General features: G+C 35.1%; 1 protein-coding gene across 1 annotated transcript; it reads left to right on the forward strand.

The window, feature by feature from the left end:
- The first annotated feature begins 5,340 nt into the window (after positions 1-5,340).
- Positions 5,341-12,945, forward strand: LOC148623598 (uncharacterized). Its single transcript, XM_088565526.1, has 5 exons — positions 5,341-6,368; positions 8,401-8,749; positions 9,017-9,187; positions 12,151-12,341; positions 12,681-12,945. Exons 1-5 carry the CDS (start codon positions 6,003-6,005, stop codon positions 12,879-12,881), a joined length of 1,278 nt encoding a protein of 425 aa, XP_088421652.1. The 5' UTR covers positions 5,341-6,002; the 3' UTR covers positions 12,882-12,945.
- The last annotated feature ends 1,267 nt before the right edge of the window (positions 12,946-14,212 follow it).

Consider the following 14,212-nt stretch of genomic DNA (forward strand, 5'->3'; position numbering starts at 1 on the left):
TGATTGGTTTAGATCATATCTTACTGAACGTGTACAATTTGTTTCTATAAATAATGTTATGTCAGATCCAATGGGTGTTACATGTGGAGTGCCCCAAGGAAGTATATTGGAACCTTTATTGTTTTTAACATATATTAATAATATGTCTATAAGCATAGATGATGACTGTAAATTGATTTTATATGCAGACGATAGTGCCATAGTATTTACGCATAAAAACCATGATGTTATTTCGGATGAATTGGGAAAGGTTCTGGAAAAATGTTCAGACTGGCTTATAGACAACAAACTGTCTTTACATCTAGGTAAAACAGAATGTACGCTTTTGGTCCTCATAGAAAGGTTAATAGCGTTTCAAATTTCAGAGTGAAATGTTACAATCATGTTATTGATTCTACAAAGTCTGCCAAATATTTTGGTGTATACATAGATAAATACTTAAATTGTGAACATATTGTATCTAATATTATAAACAAAGTCAATGGTAGACTGAGATTTTGATATAGAAACAGCAAGTGCTTGGACACGAGATCGAGATTGACCCTCACCACGGCATTAATACAATGCTATTTTGATTACTCATGTTCGTCGTGGTTCGTGGTATAGTAGTTTAGGGAAGGGGTTGTTAAAAAAGTTAAAGGTTTTACAAAATGAGGTGGTGATGTTCATTCTCGACCTCGGTCCAAGAAGCAGAGTAAATTGTGAATTATTAGAAAAGGTGAATATGTTGTTTGTGGCAGATAGAGTGTCTCATTTAAGAATAAATCCCGTTTTTAATATATTTCATGGAAAGGCTCCTGATTATTTAAGTGCAAATTTTAATTTAAATACCAATAGTACAAGAAGTTCCTCAAATTTTAATTATTTTATTCCCAACACTCCGGCCATCAGTTTTTGTAATTTGGCGATTCAAGATTGGAACAGGTTACCTGCTAATATCAAAACTATAACCAACAAATATGCCTTTAAATCTTCTGTCAAAAAATATTTACAAGAAACTACTAGAAATCGAGAGAATAATGAATTTTAATGTATTAGTTACTCTATATGTATTTCATGTTTTATTGTCTATTAATTATATAACATATGTTTACTAAATATATGATCCCTTTTTGTATTTTTGAACTAAGGACCCCATTGGAAATAAGCTGTTTTGAGCTTTATGGGTTATTCCAGGCTATCAATTCATGTGTTTAAAATATACTACAGAGATTTACATGATTCTGTATCTGTTGTCATTGTTTTATTTGTATTGTAAGCTATTTTAATGCCTAAATAAAATCTAATCTAATCTAAGCCAGTCAATATGCTTAACCAGAGACTTCATATTACAGTGACTGTCAGGGGCGGGTTCAGGCGGGGGCGTGGCGGGCGTGCAACCCCACCCACCCCCAAATTTGTAAAGCATGGGTAATCAGGGGTAGATTTAGGCGGTTTTAGGTTGAAACTTTAATTTCTCGCTAATTTTATCACAAAGATAACTACATTGCACCCACTCTAGAAGAATATTTCAAAAATTTAACCTAATTTTTCACTTTCCTGTATGTCAATAGACTGCCATCTCTGAGCTATATTATATCAATGGGTCATAATTCCTACAATTTATGTACACCCTCAATAATTTGTAATTTATTGCTAGGACAAACGTTTCAGTTATTTCAATTAATCTCCAATTAGTGACTGCTGCAGCTAATAACAACGGGAAAAATGTCTGCTTGATCAAAATTGACCAATTACAGATGTATGGGGTTTGATCAAAAGATTTAATTTATGTTTCCTTTCTGCAACCTGCTGGAGACATATGAATGGGCATGTATTTCGCGATGAAAAATATATGTATGGGACTGATTTTCTTGCAGACAAACATAAGAATGGGGTGGGGCAGTTCCTGGTCCAGCTGCACCCATACCAAATTTTAACAAAAGTGCCCTCCTTCCCCCGTGGAGCGGGGACTTATATACACTCCCAGACTGGAGGGTGTACATAATGCTAGAGGTTGCCACGGTCTGACTTGGAACCATCCTTATTATGAAAGGATTCCAACCTTTAACCAGGGACCTATAATTAATTACGGGTCTATGCTTTTACATAGAAGTTGGCATGTTATTTCGGATGTTTGTCCACTATTTTCAAATTGTCTACTACGCTTGAAGACATGATATATATTGGCTAGAAATGAACGATTTTGCCCCAGTGTACGTCATCGTTCTGCGGTGGCGGATCCAGAAAGGGGCAACCCCCACCCTTTTCAAAGTGTCTGGATCTGGTCCTGATTCTTTTACTGTGGATTTCAATACTTATGTTGTCAGGACTTTCAGAGCTTACTTGAAGGTGTGTTTACAGTTATTGAAGACCTCTTAGTGAGCTCTGTAAGTATTTACTATTATTTTTATAAAGGTTATACGATGGTGCATTTGTTGCATTTCACCATATCTGTTTTTTCCATTATAGTCTTGGACACTCGTTAACTTCAATACATTTATCTATTTATGCGAAATGTTTGACAGAAGTGCAACTATCGTGTGCTTTTAGAAGACATGCTTTTCGTTAATAAATCACAGAACGTGAAACTTGAAACACCAACACATTGAAATGGTACTCTGCCATTTCTGCTACACTAAAAATGGCTGAGGAATTCTGATTGGGTTGTAACGGTGCTTCTTTGGAAATTCCCGACTCAAAAGTATTCAATTTAGAGCAAGTTTTAAAATGTCGAAAATGGATCTTTAACTACGATTGCTGTTGCTAATTGTTGTACCTGACTACTTGTGTTTTTGTTTTGCAAAATCCTATCCTGATATTCAGTGTTACCTTAACCAGGGACTAATTAAAGAATACTAAAGCACAGTTGGGTATGTTTACATATAATATCACAATTTGCAACAATTTTAATAATGATAGCTGTTGTACTTTTATTCTCACTTTTTTTTTAGCAGCTACATACTTTTGTTCACTAACATATAAAGGTAAAGATAAAATACACGTTGACTTGTGTGTACAAGTCAACAATTAAAATAACCATCAAAAGCAAGATTTACGACCGTTTGCCTAAAATGAGCTTCTCGCGTGGTCCCCGTGCTTGACGGAAGAAAAAACATACAACATAGACTGGAAAGTAGATAAACCCCCGGTTTAGGTATTGGTTCCTTGAAACCTGGCCACATGTGGGGCTCCAACCCATACTACTGTCAACCTCGTATTTACAAGTCATGCCCCTGCTTAAATATACAAAAAGCGCGGTGATTTCAATATGGGAAAATTAATCATTCATTCGTCATGTCAAATCTAACATATTGCCCACTCAGATGACATTTCTGTAGCCAGCGCAACACAACAAAATAGGAAAAAAGACTTATGGAGTGCTGAAATCTACAATGACCGTAACTATACATATATACGAAAATTTATTTGGAACTATCAAAGCTTCCAACACTTAAAAATAGACGATTGAGAACCATGGCATTAGAAAACTAGAAAATTGTATTAAAATCCAGTCCTGAATTTTTATACAATATGTTTAACTTCACAAATAACTCAAAAAATAACTCACATAATTTTAGATATAAACTCAGTTGATGTTCCACGGCCAAGAACAACAAGGTATGGCATAAAGAGCAGGAAAATTGTGGAAATCCCTGCTTAAACATGCACGGAGCCCGTCAATCTTTAAACACTTCAAAATTTCATTTCCACGTGGTGTTTATCATTCCATGTTAATAATTTTGCTGTCCCACTGCTGAATTCTTCTGTCCTTCGATGTTTTATTTGTTGTTTGATTTATTATAGTTATTTATAATTCATTAGTGCTTTTGCTTCTTTTCCAGCTATAGCAAAATTACTTTTAGTTTGCAGCTTTGATTTGTGCCTGACGCTTATAAACATAGTATGCATGTGTTCTATGTCTAAATGCGTTTTACTATGTCTCATGTGTACTTTAGTATATGTCTTATATGTGCTTTACTAATTGTTGTATGCTTATGATTGGTATTTGTTTTTAAATTAAGTCGGTTAAAGGTCTCTACAGACTCCTGTTTTCTCTGTTATTTTGTACATGTTCTGTCCGACTTTTAATAATATTTACTTACTAATTTCAGCAAGGTAGTAGATACAAGCTCTAGCACCGGAAGAAAAACGTGAAAAATCGGTCACTCCTAATTAAATTTGCTATTACTTTCTACGTATAATCATACTTTTCAAATAAAATGTCAGTGGTATACTTCTCAACTGATATTGATGATTTTTTTACCTTTAAAAAGGAAAAGGCTAAAATTAAACTGTTGTGGTTTTGAAAAGGTTCTACAGTATCGTTTTCAGAAGTGTCAAAGAGTGCAGAAAAAAATATAAAAACTCACTATCTTGATATCCCACTCCCTGCGCGGCCATTTGATGACATGCGCCTTTTGACCTCCATATTAATTTCGGTCAAAATCCAAAATAGGAGGTGGACAATGGGAACTTGTAATAAAGATTCTGTGAAAATTTCATTCATTTCTACTTAGTGGTGTAGGAGGAGTAATGGATAAGAGATGGATCAAAATAAACAGTAAAATGTCTGATATTTTTCTTACTTTTAGAAATAAGGTTCAATTATCTTTTTTTGAAAAAAAAATGTGATTTTGCATAGAAACAAATGGAAAGATTGCGAGTGACCGAATACTTTTGACAAGCCCGGATGTCCCTGCACATTTTTCAAATGTCCCTTTATGTCTTCAGGCGGGACAGTACTCAGCAAGCCTGAAAATCTCTAGCTGCCAAAAACGTGGCTCCTGTGACACGCAATAAAAGAAATATATACAAAAGAACAAATCAAATAAACTACAACAACAACAACAACAGCAAAAAACAAAAACAAAAATTAAAATAACTGCCAGAAAACGGCGAACGTGTCTAGGTCGGCGTACTACGGTTAAGTTCAGTGCGATAGAATTATTTCTTTTGTTCTATTGTACAAGTAAAAGTTTAGTTAAAGATAAAGTGGGAACTTTTTTTCTCCTTTTTTTTTAGAAAATCTTTTTAACATAAGCATACACACACAATTTCTACCCATGTAATTTAACCAGTACGTGAAACAGGAACTTATTCATCCCGGATATTTTGAATCGAAGTTTCAGTTCTGTAGACGTTCTATTTTCCTTTTTAATGGGATCAATTGTTCGTCCCAATTTTTATTTTCCATGAGTTTGGTCCTATTTTCTTCAATATCAAATGTGATCACAGGTCCCCATAAAAATGCTTGCTGCCCCATGGATGTAAAAAAAGCCTGTCGGGCGAGTGTAATTAGCCCCAGGAAAACCCATAAATTGTTTCGTTGGGTGACTGTTGGCACTTTTTAGATAGTCTAAGGAAAGCATATGAAATAAGTACATGTACCGCCTTGTAAATGGATTTTAACGATATATAGTCAGATGTAATCAATATTCTTGTAATTATGACATAACAAGAATCGTCCCATAGCGGAATGTAATGTAACTCAAATTGATTTCTCATTTTTAACTTAACACACAAAGTAAAGGATAATGTTATATTTCTATAAATTAGTGCATTATTCTTCTCTTGTGTTTACAAGATGTGCCTCCGGATCTTCTGCTCCTTTGATATCACCTGGGACAAGTAATTAAACAACAGATGGCGGTTTACGCCTTAATATTTCATACGTGAGGTTTATTCCATTTACTCTGTTATGTAGTATTCTGTTTTCTGTGAGTGTGATCAAGCAAACAGCCGGCTCTTCTTCTAAACCTATTTATAGGTGTCGTTCTACTACACGGCTGTTATGAATGGTTCATATAGCACGGTTATCATCAGAAGTTTATGGATTTAACAGACAAAAACATGATTTTATGAAATACAGTTTATTAGAAAATATTCTTATTTACACAATGGAATACGTATTAAACGATTTCATGATGTACATTAATCGAAAATGAGTCAATATCAAAGTATCTTCTGGTATTAATCTTGACGGGGGAGTGTGAAAACATTCGTTAGTGAAAGTGAGACGCATGCAATTAATGGATGCCGGTCCATATGATAATGTCGAGTTCCCGGTCAGACCGTCGACTCAAACCTGGCCAGGAACACAAACGTCTTCAACGAAATTATATGGGTATAATACTTCCTCCAGGGACAGACTAACAGGAACTGTCACGCCAACTTTAGCACCTGTAGCAGAGAGTGAGGGTAATGATTATAGCGAAGAAAAGGTCGAAATAGAGGAACAGAGAAAGTTATTGGAAAATCCCTTGGTGGTACAGACATCAGGTCCACAATCTGTAGGACGCCAGTCTAACACCGAGTTCCACTCCTCTCCTGTTTTGTTCCAATCTTCTCCTGTAGGAGTACAAAATGCAAGACCGATTGAAAAAAAGGTGGGTAACTGAATTAACTTATTTCATTAACTAATGTGTTTTTTTTTTACATGCATTTACTATTCTATTTTCTTTACGTATAATGATAGTACGGAAAATACACGATTTGCTTAGAATTGTATGCAGCAGTGTTTCCAAATGCACCTTTGGGTGGACATGGTCATTTTTTCTTCAGGCAAACGCGTGACACATATATTCATATACATTAGTAACCACCCTGGATGACCTTTGATTTATTTCTTTGTACACCTCAAATTATCACTGATTGTAGATGTAAACAAATTGATGTTTTAATTGGACGGTGTACGTTTACCTCAGTAAACAAACATTGATTTAGATAACTTGAAATATTTTGACCATAAATGAGGAATGAAGATATCAAGATTTCCCGGTCTTATTACTGATAGCGGTGGTCAGAAACAGTTCTTTATAAAAAAAAATCAGTGAATTACCCTGTCTGAAAAGACTTCTTTAAGCGATCTAGCTTCAAGAATATAAAACATTGGCAATACACGTTATAGCTGGTCTCTAAAGACACCTTGACACATAAATATCTGCAGAAGTCAAGCAGTAGAAATCGTTCATTATGCAATTCACTAAGTACGTGAATGTTTAAACCTTTATGATAAGGATTTCACTGCGTAGATCTCTGTAGAGAACATAATTACTTGCTAGGAATGTTGGCAGTAGTACCGACGGTGTCTTTAACGTGTTATACGGTTATTAATAATACTGGATAAGATTGCTGAGGTTTTGGAGCCACTTATTACAATAGATATGGAATCATGAAAAAGGAACATGGTTGCTGCATATGTTCACAAATATTTTATTAACCCTGTGTGTGCAACAAAGAAATGAGAATTCACGTTTATACGCTAATTTTCAAATTTATTCAGTTTTTCAAATAGAGCAGAAAATTAAATAACGAAATGAAAGGTTGAATGCTTTAAACCTATTACATATTATAATAAGTATCATTCTCTCTGTATGATACAAATAACACTTCATTATAAAAAAAACATGTAAATTTATATAGGCTTGACCTGGAAGGTTGGCGTTAAAACTGTACACTTTGCACTGTTAGGACATCACAAAATGCGGGACATTATTCAAAACTTTATCCTTCAGTATTTTTGGAGGCTCTTGATCTGTGCAATTATAAGAATATGAAAATAATAGATTATAGTGTTTTATTTAGTTTCACTAGTGTCATTTTACAAGAAAATAAAAAAAAATGTAACAGCTGCATTGAAATACATCACCTAAAATACATATAACAGGCCTTGAAAGTAAACAATGGCCGTTGATTACCTAACATTTCGACCATAGCTAGAAAATTTTGCAGTTTTCGTCACTGACCACTGTTCATGCAAATCACGTAAATATAGTCCGTAAAAAAAGTGACAGAAAACTTTCCACAGACCGATGTTAAGGTGGTAGCAATGTTCTGGTTCGGAGTGCAACAAAGCGTTTACTGAAGTTGTCATGAAGGAATGCATTTTGTGATCTATCACTATTATATATCAGCAATGCCTTTTCTACTAGATTGTCATAAATTGGTTGGCACTGAAAACTTTCAACAATAAACATTGAAGACAAAGTTGATTCAAAGTACACTCTAAAACAACCCACCCGAAAAAAATCAGTTTACTACTAAAGCAGGAAACATATTCGAAGTATATAGCTATAGAGATTAGTACTGTTTATCATTCATTTCACTCTCGACTACAACCCCATGGATACATTACTTCGAAAAAAAAAGTAATTTGATTGATGCCAACAAGCCAGGCTTAGATCAACGCAACCATGCTCTGTTAGACAGCTCATTGTTTGATAATGTCATAATGTTATAATAAAAATGAGCTACCATGCAATCAACGGATTCACACGTTACGGTTGGTTCAAGTAAAGCGCATCTAGCTTTCATGTAAATTGTCAGGTTTTGATTTGATTATGAGTAAGAAGCATCGGAATCTATCTGTACTGTATGTAGAGTAAAATGCCTAGCATTTTCTTGCCTGCTGTTTTACAGGAAACCATCGTCAATGCTAATAAAGAAGTTTCCCTTGCCAACACTACGCCCAATGTTGTATCACACAAGTTCGCCACCATGCCAAACATGACGGCACAGAAACCGACCCCTATGCCGTCCCCGAACCTTTCGAGGACTGTTGTGGAACAACCAAGGTCTATTGCCAAAAGATTTACGGAGCTTGATCTCAATCCAAGATCGCAGGAAGTCTTCAATGAAACGTATGAAGTGGAGAATAGAACCAACTTGCAAAAAATCTTGCTAGATGACGGCAATAGAATGAAAGAAAATGTTTGGGATGTCAAAGGCAAGCCAGGAGAAATAATGTCATACGAACAACTTCTACAAGGTTTGTATAATTATGGAACAGTTCATTGTATATACTTATCTAATAAACAGTTCTTAAATGGCAAAGGTTGCCAAAAATGGTGTATAGTAGAGTTAATAATGTAGTGATATTAATGATTAGTATAGTAGTACATCTTGTTGGTGTTCCGAGTTCCTGAAATATGTAAGCATCTATGGCTACTCCTAACAGAAAGCAGTGCTTTACATTCCGTGGCTAAAACCCCTTTGAATTATCAAATGAATCCTTTTATTGACTTCCTTCATTTAGGTATGTTGATAGAAGGTGAGATGTTGTTATTGGGAGGATCGTGGTTACAGTTTTCGAATATTGACTTCTTAGAACCCAACGGGAAAGATCAAATGAGGCCATCGATTGGCAGAGGAAGACTTTGTCTAACCAATCGGCGACTTTTGATTCTGTCAGCCGATATTGATAATGGTACGTGTGAGTTTATGGATTGTATGCAGGACTAACCATGCTAATCTTAAGCATTAGTGGTATTTCTGGTAAAATTATATATTTATTTATTTTTATGTCTTAGTTAGTTTTGCAACATTATACTTACACCAAAGATATAAATATACAAGAAATTTGCACTTAAATGAAAGTTCAGAAACATTGTACTCGCGGCAGGGAACGAGATACTAGTGACTTTAAATGATCATAACTAAAAAGGAATTGCGAATATTAAAATAAAACCTTCAGTTTACCCATTCTACAATATCTGTCTTTGTTTTATGTTCATACCATATTTTTCTTTCTACCAAATCCAACAAGTTACCTTTCCCTTAACTTTTCCGAAAATGAAAAAAATAATTTTAATTTAAATTCATAATTTTCACATAAACCTATCACAACTTTGTTGTTTCACAAAATAATTAAATAAATATTTTCAGCCTCCCATTTTTACGTCTTCTACAATTTTCTAGATCATTTCATCAAAAGGGATAAAGGAAATTTAATAAATAAGTGCACTGAAAGGTCAGGAAATCTTGTTCTCCACTGCATGATCATTTTATTGATTATCTGGTTAAGGTTCTGCTAAGTCTGACTTGTGCTTGTGTGTTAAATACATATTCAGATGCATTTTGCAATGTGTCCGCGCTAAATTTAATGTATTATTAAAACTATGAATGAAAACATTTTATTAAGGAATGTCAGAGATATTGACTTTAGCTGGACCTTAATAAACAAGTTTCTTATCTCTGTGCGGAAAGCGAGAGGTATCTTCAGACTTCAGAGTTCATACCGTATATTTCTGAGTCCATACTTCACACTTTTAAGTTTATACTTTATACTTCTGATTTCTGACTTCATAGTTGAGAGCTTAGCTTCATACTTCAGAGTTACGACTTCATACATCTTATTTCATAGTTAGGATGCATTATATGAACGGTTTAGATGTTCTTAACCCATCAAGCGCGACCAAGGAATAATGAATAAAATTTGTGGGATTGTTAAACACCATATGTAGTTGCTCATATTGTACCTCTAATTTTAATTGTCAAATTTATGGAAGTTGTGGGATATTTGTGCTTCAACTTTTTCAGTGGGGATTGGGGCCATATGGCTACGCGTAGAAATCTTGTTTTACTTTTCTCTTTTTTTTTAATTAAAAGACTTTTGTGAAATAGAATATTTCGGTCCGCAATGGACACCGAGGGACGGCGCTCAAGGATATACATGATTCATTAGAATCATTACATTCCTTCTCGTGTCCAATGTCGACAGAAAAGACACATTCACTCATAACATGAAACAAAACATTTTGTAATAAGAACAATAAACACAGGTAGTTACAGGTATGTGAACTTGAGTAATGCCGGTCCACAGTAGACTCTAGGATGTAATCGAAGCAAAGACGATCTAAATCACGTTGTACTAACCAAAATTTATTTACTGGCCCAAGTATCATTGCCATACCATAGTACCTGTTAAATTACCTTGAACCAAATCACTTGATGTTCGTCATTACATTTCTACAAATATGGCCTCAGTTTCACCACAATTTTCAGTTTGACTACAGTTAACTTGTGTATGAGCACCAGACGAGCGCCTGGTACGGAGGTATTGTTAGAGCCCTAATAATATTTTTGTTGATACATTACGCAGTACTTATTTTTTTGTAAAAAAAAAAAGAAAACAGGATATAGAACTAACAATTACATACAAACAAGTTCAAAGATATGTGTTCGTTAATTCGTTATCCTGGTCGTGCTTATTTGCATGTTACGCCTCTGTAATCGGTATAACTTTTTTCATATCAAGGGGATGCTATGTCTTCAAAATTTTCAAAATACACAGGTTTGTCTGTAGTTAGAGTGAAAATTGTATTTGTCGAAAGGTAACCATGAGTATTAATCATGCCAATCAACGAAAAATGTTCAATATACACTTCCACAATTCTAGGATTATTGTTACTTACACTGACCCTTAACATATAATATATCTTGAAAGGCCATCAATTGCTCCATAGATGCAAAATCCATAGGGCTTCAGCTTGTCGAAACCATCGGCATGCCATACTAAGTTCGGACTAGGGCATCTGCATTGTCTTCGTACAAGACGATTGGCTTTCCGAAACCGAGTACCTTGACGATCTAAGACTCGCATTATTATTCGGACGTCTTCTCTTTTAACACTAAAATTAAAAATATATTTCACATTCATACACGTACATTGTATGAAATCGTTTTGATAAAACAAAATGAAGAGAGAAAAAAAAAGAACGCATTTTACATATATCTTTCTGTTTTCATTAAAGGCAAAATGCGCATTTTGATAATGAAAATGCATTTATTGAATAATTTAATATTTTCTTAATTAAAATCCTACCCGAGACCATGAAGAACGTCCAGTCTTGTCCCCATGGAGTTCTGTCCCAAATTTCCATAATTGCTCGTTATCTCTTTTCCGATTTTTTCAACAACTTCAAAAAAGGGTTTCACATTGCCTCCTTTTTAGTATCTTCATGACGCGCTTCAAATGCACTAGGCTTATCATTATTCCTTGGTCGCGTGATTTAAAATAAAAATCAAACTCTAAACCGTTTATGTAAATGCATCATAACTATGAAATAAGATGTATGAAGTCGGAACTCTGAAGTATGAAGCTAGGCTCTCAACTATGAAATCAGAAATCAGAGGTATGAAGTACAAACTCTGAAATATGAACTATGAACTCTGAAGATACCTCTTGCTTTCCGTATCTCTCTGTATATGTCAGCTTACACTTATCCAGTGGCGTATGTAGCTAAAATGTATTTCAAGAAGCCAAGGCCTCAACAGAACTAAAATAATTCCTTTCCCCTTTTATTTGCCACGGAAGGCTTCCATAATGATTTTGATATGGCTACGCCTCTGGATTACCATAATTGACAAGTTAATGTAATTTTATTGTAGATGCTAACCTCTCCAATAAAGACGACGAGTACAAGCTGGTAATATCGAAATGTACCACTACATACTTCCAGAACATACCACTGAACGGTGTTTATGGGGTCGAATTGATTGCTGTTGTTGGTAATAGCCAGGAGAGCCGAATAACTCAACAAAGACCTTGCTGTTGCTGCGGGCTTTGCTCTTGTTTACCAGTGAGTATATTCAGGGATATTAGTCTGATTTAAATTAGCCCATCCGGCCGGATTAGCATTTGTTTTGCAGAATATCAAAAATTAAAATACGCAAGGACTATAATTTTACTGGAAGGGTAGCAATGACGATTACGACAGGGTTCATCTATATACGATATGATTTTTACAGCCAACTGACAAACGAAACTAGAATGAGAATGAATATCGAAAAAATCACTTGTGCACATTTCAAGATTTGTACTGTTTTCAACATAAGGCCTCGTAATTTCCAACAAAATCAGTTTGGCAAATTCATCAAAAAACAAAAAAAAAATAAAAAGCATTTATATTTGTATACAGGTACCCTGTTGCAGAACGTCATGGAAAGCGGATCCAACAGTGTACACAACAATCAATAAAAGAACAATACAAATTGGAGTTGTTATGCCACCATGGCAGACACAGACACTGATAGCAGTCCATCTCCATCCGGATCTCTCCCTGGCCGTCGGCAGAGATTTCGTCTCTCTATTGCACAATCACGCACCAAAAATTCTCTGATATCAAACATGTACATGCATACCACCATTTAGTCATATATGCAATAAATTATTATATCTTTGTACATGTAATTTCGTCGCAAATATATATTATTGTTAGCTTATTGGAATATTTCTACACAATGAGTTTTCATGGTTGTGATGGTCTCTAGGTATGAACCAATACGAGTAAACAGCCAAGCGGAATACTTTAAAAGAATGCAATCCAGGGACAAACAGACATACACAACAAAAAAAAAAAGTAACTAAATCAAACACAAAGCAACAAAGCAAATGAGCAACTCGGACTCCACTAAAAACTGGGAGCATGGACCAGGTGCACCGGTAGGGTAAGGGTCCACCCACCGAGTTGCTCATAAAAAATCTAGTCCGGGGTAGACGAAAGAGGAAAGGAAAACTACGACACGTTGAACAAATCAGTTTTCATGGCGCAGTTGGATACACCGTAACGATCCACGACTTCTTGATGACGACCATAAAACTTCTGTAGTGATGTCTTCAATCTTGTAGCAACATAACCCTGCTCCAGAAGCCTATTAGTCAGAATTCTAGCGCGATACAAAAAGTCTGCCTAGTTTCGGCAAGCTCTGGCATAACGTAGGAGTTGTGATATGAACACTCCATACACAGGTGTTGAAGGGATGTTGCCACAGATGAAAGGAAATTTGATAATTCTGAATGAAAAGTCATCATGTATATCGTAAAGTTTGGTCAATAGTTTTCCTTTACCATCGATTTCTAAGTGTAAGTCAAGATGTGAGGCTGATTTACAGTGTCTGTAGTAACCTTTATCTCAAGTTCTTTGGGATAGATGCGATGTATCAAATCCCCAAACTGGGATTGTTGAAAGATAATACGTCATCTCTATAGCGGAAATTGAGATTAAAGGATCTAGCTAAACGATATTCTTTCTTTCGGATCAGATCAGCTATAAAGTCAGTCTAATAATATTAGAGTGAAGGAATAGGTCAGCAAGTAGAGGAGCACAATTTGTTCCCATTGGAATGCCGACCGTTTGTTGAAAACCGCGTCCACCACTCTGGACAAATATTTTGTTGATTGAAAAATTCAGCATTTTGGAAGCATCTTCTTCTGTATATTTGGAAGCTGATTTGGAATTATTTCTTACAAAGTATGAGGATCTCTACCAAGAACTATATATTTGTATCTAGGTGTACCATCTTCTTCCGAAAAACAACGATATATATGTTTTTTTAAGTCGGGATTTTAACTGAGTATGGGGAATGGAAGTATACAGTGTTGAAAAATCATAGGTTTTAATGCTATTATATTCTGATAATAGTCTTGAACTGATTGTCTCCAAAAGATCTT

The sequence above is a fragment of the Perna viridis genome, chromosome 2, assembly GCF_037379345.1.
Source record: "Perna viridis isolate PV_CMFRI_1.1 ecotype Kerala chromosome 2, ASM3737934v1, whole genome shotgun sequence".
Lineage (NCBI taxonomy): Eukaryota > Metazoa > Mollusca > Bivalvia > Mytilida > Mytilidae > Perna > Perna viridis.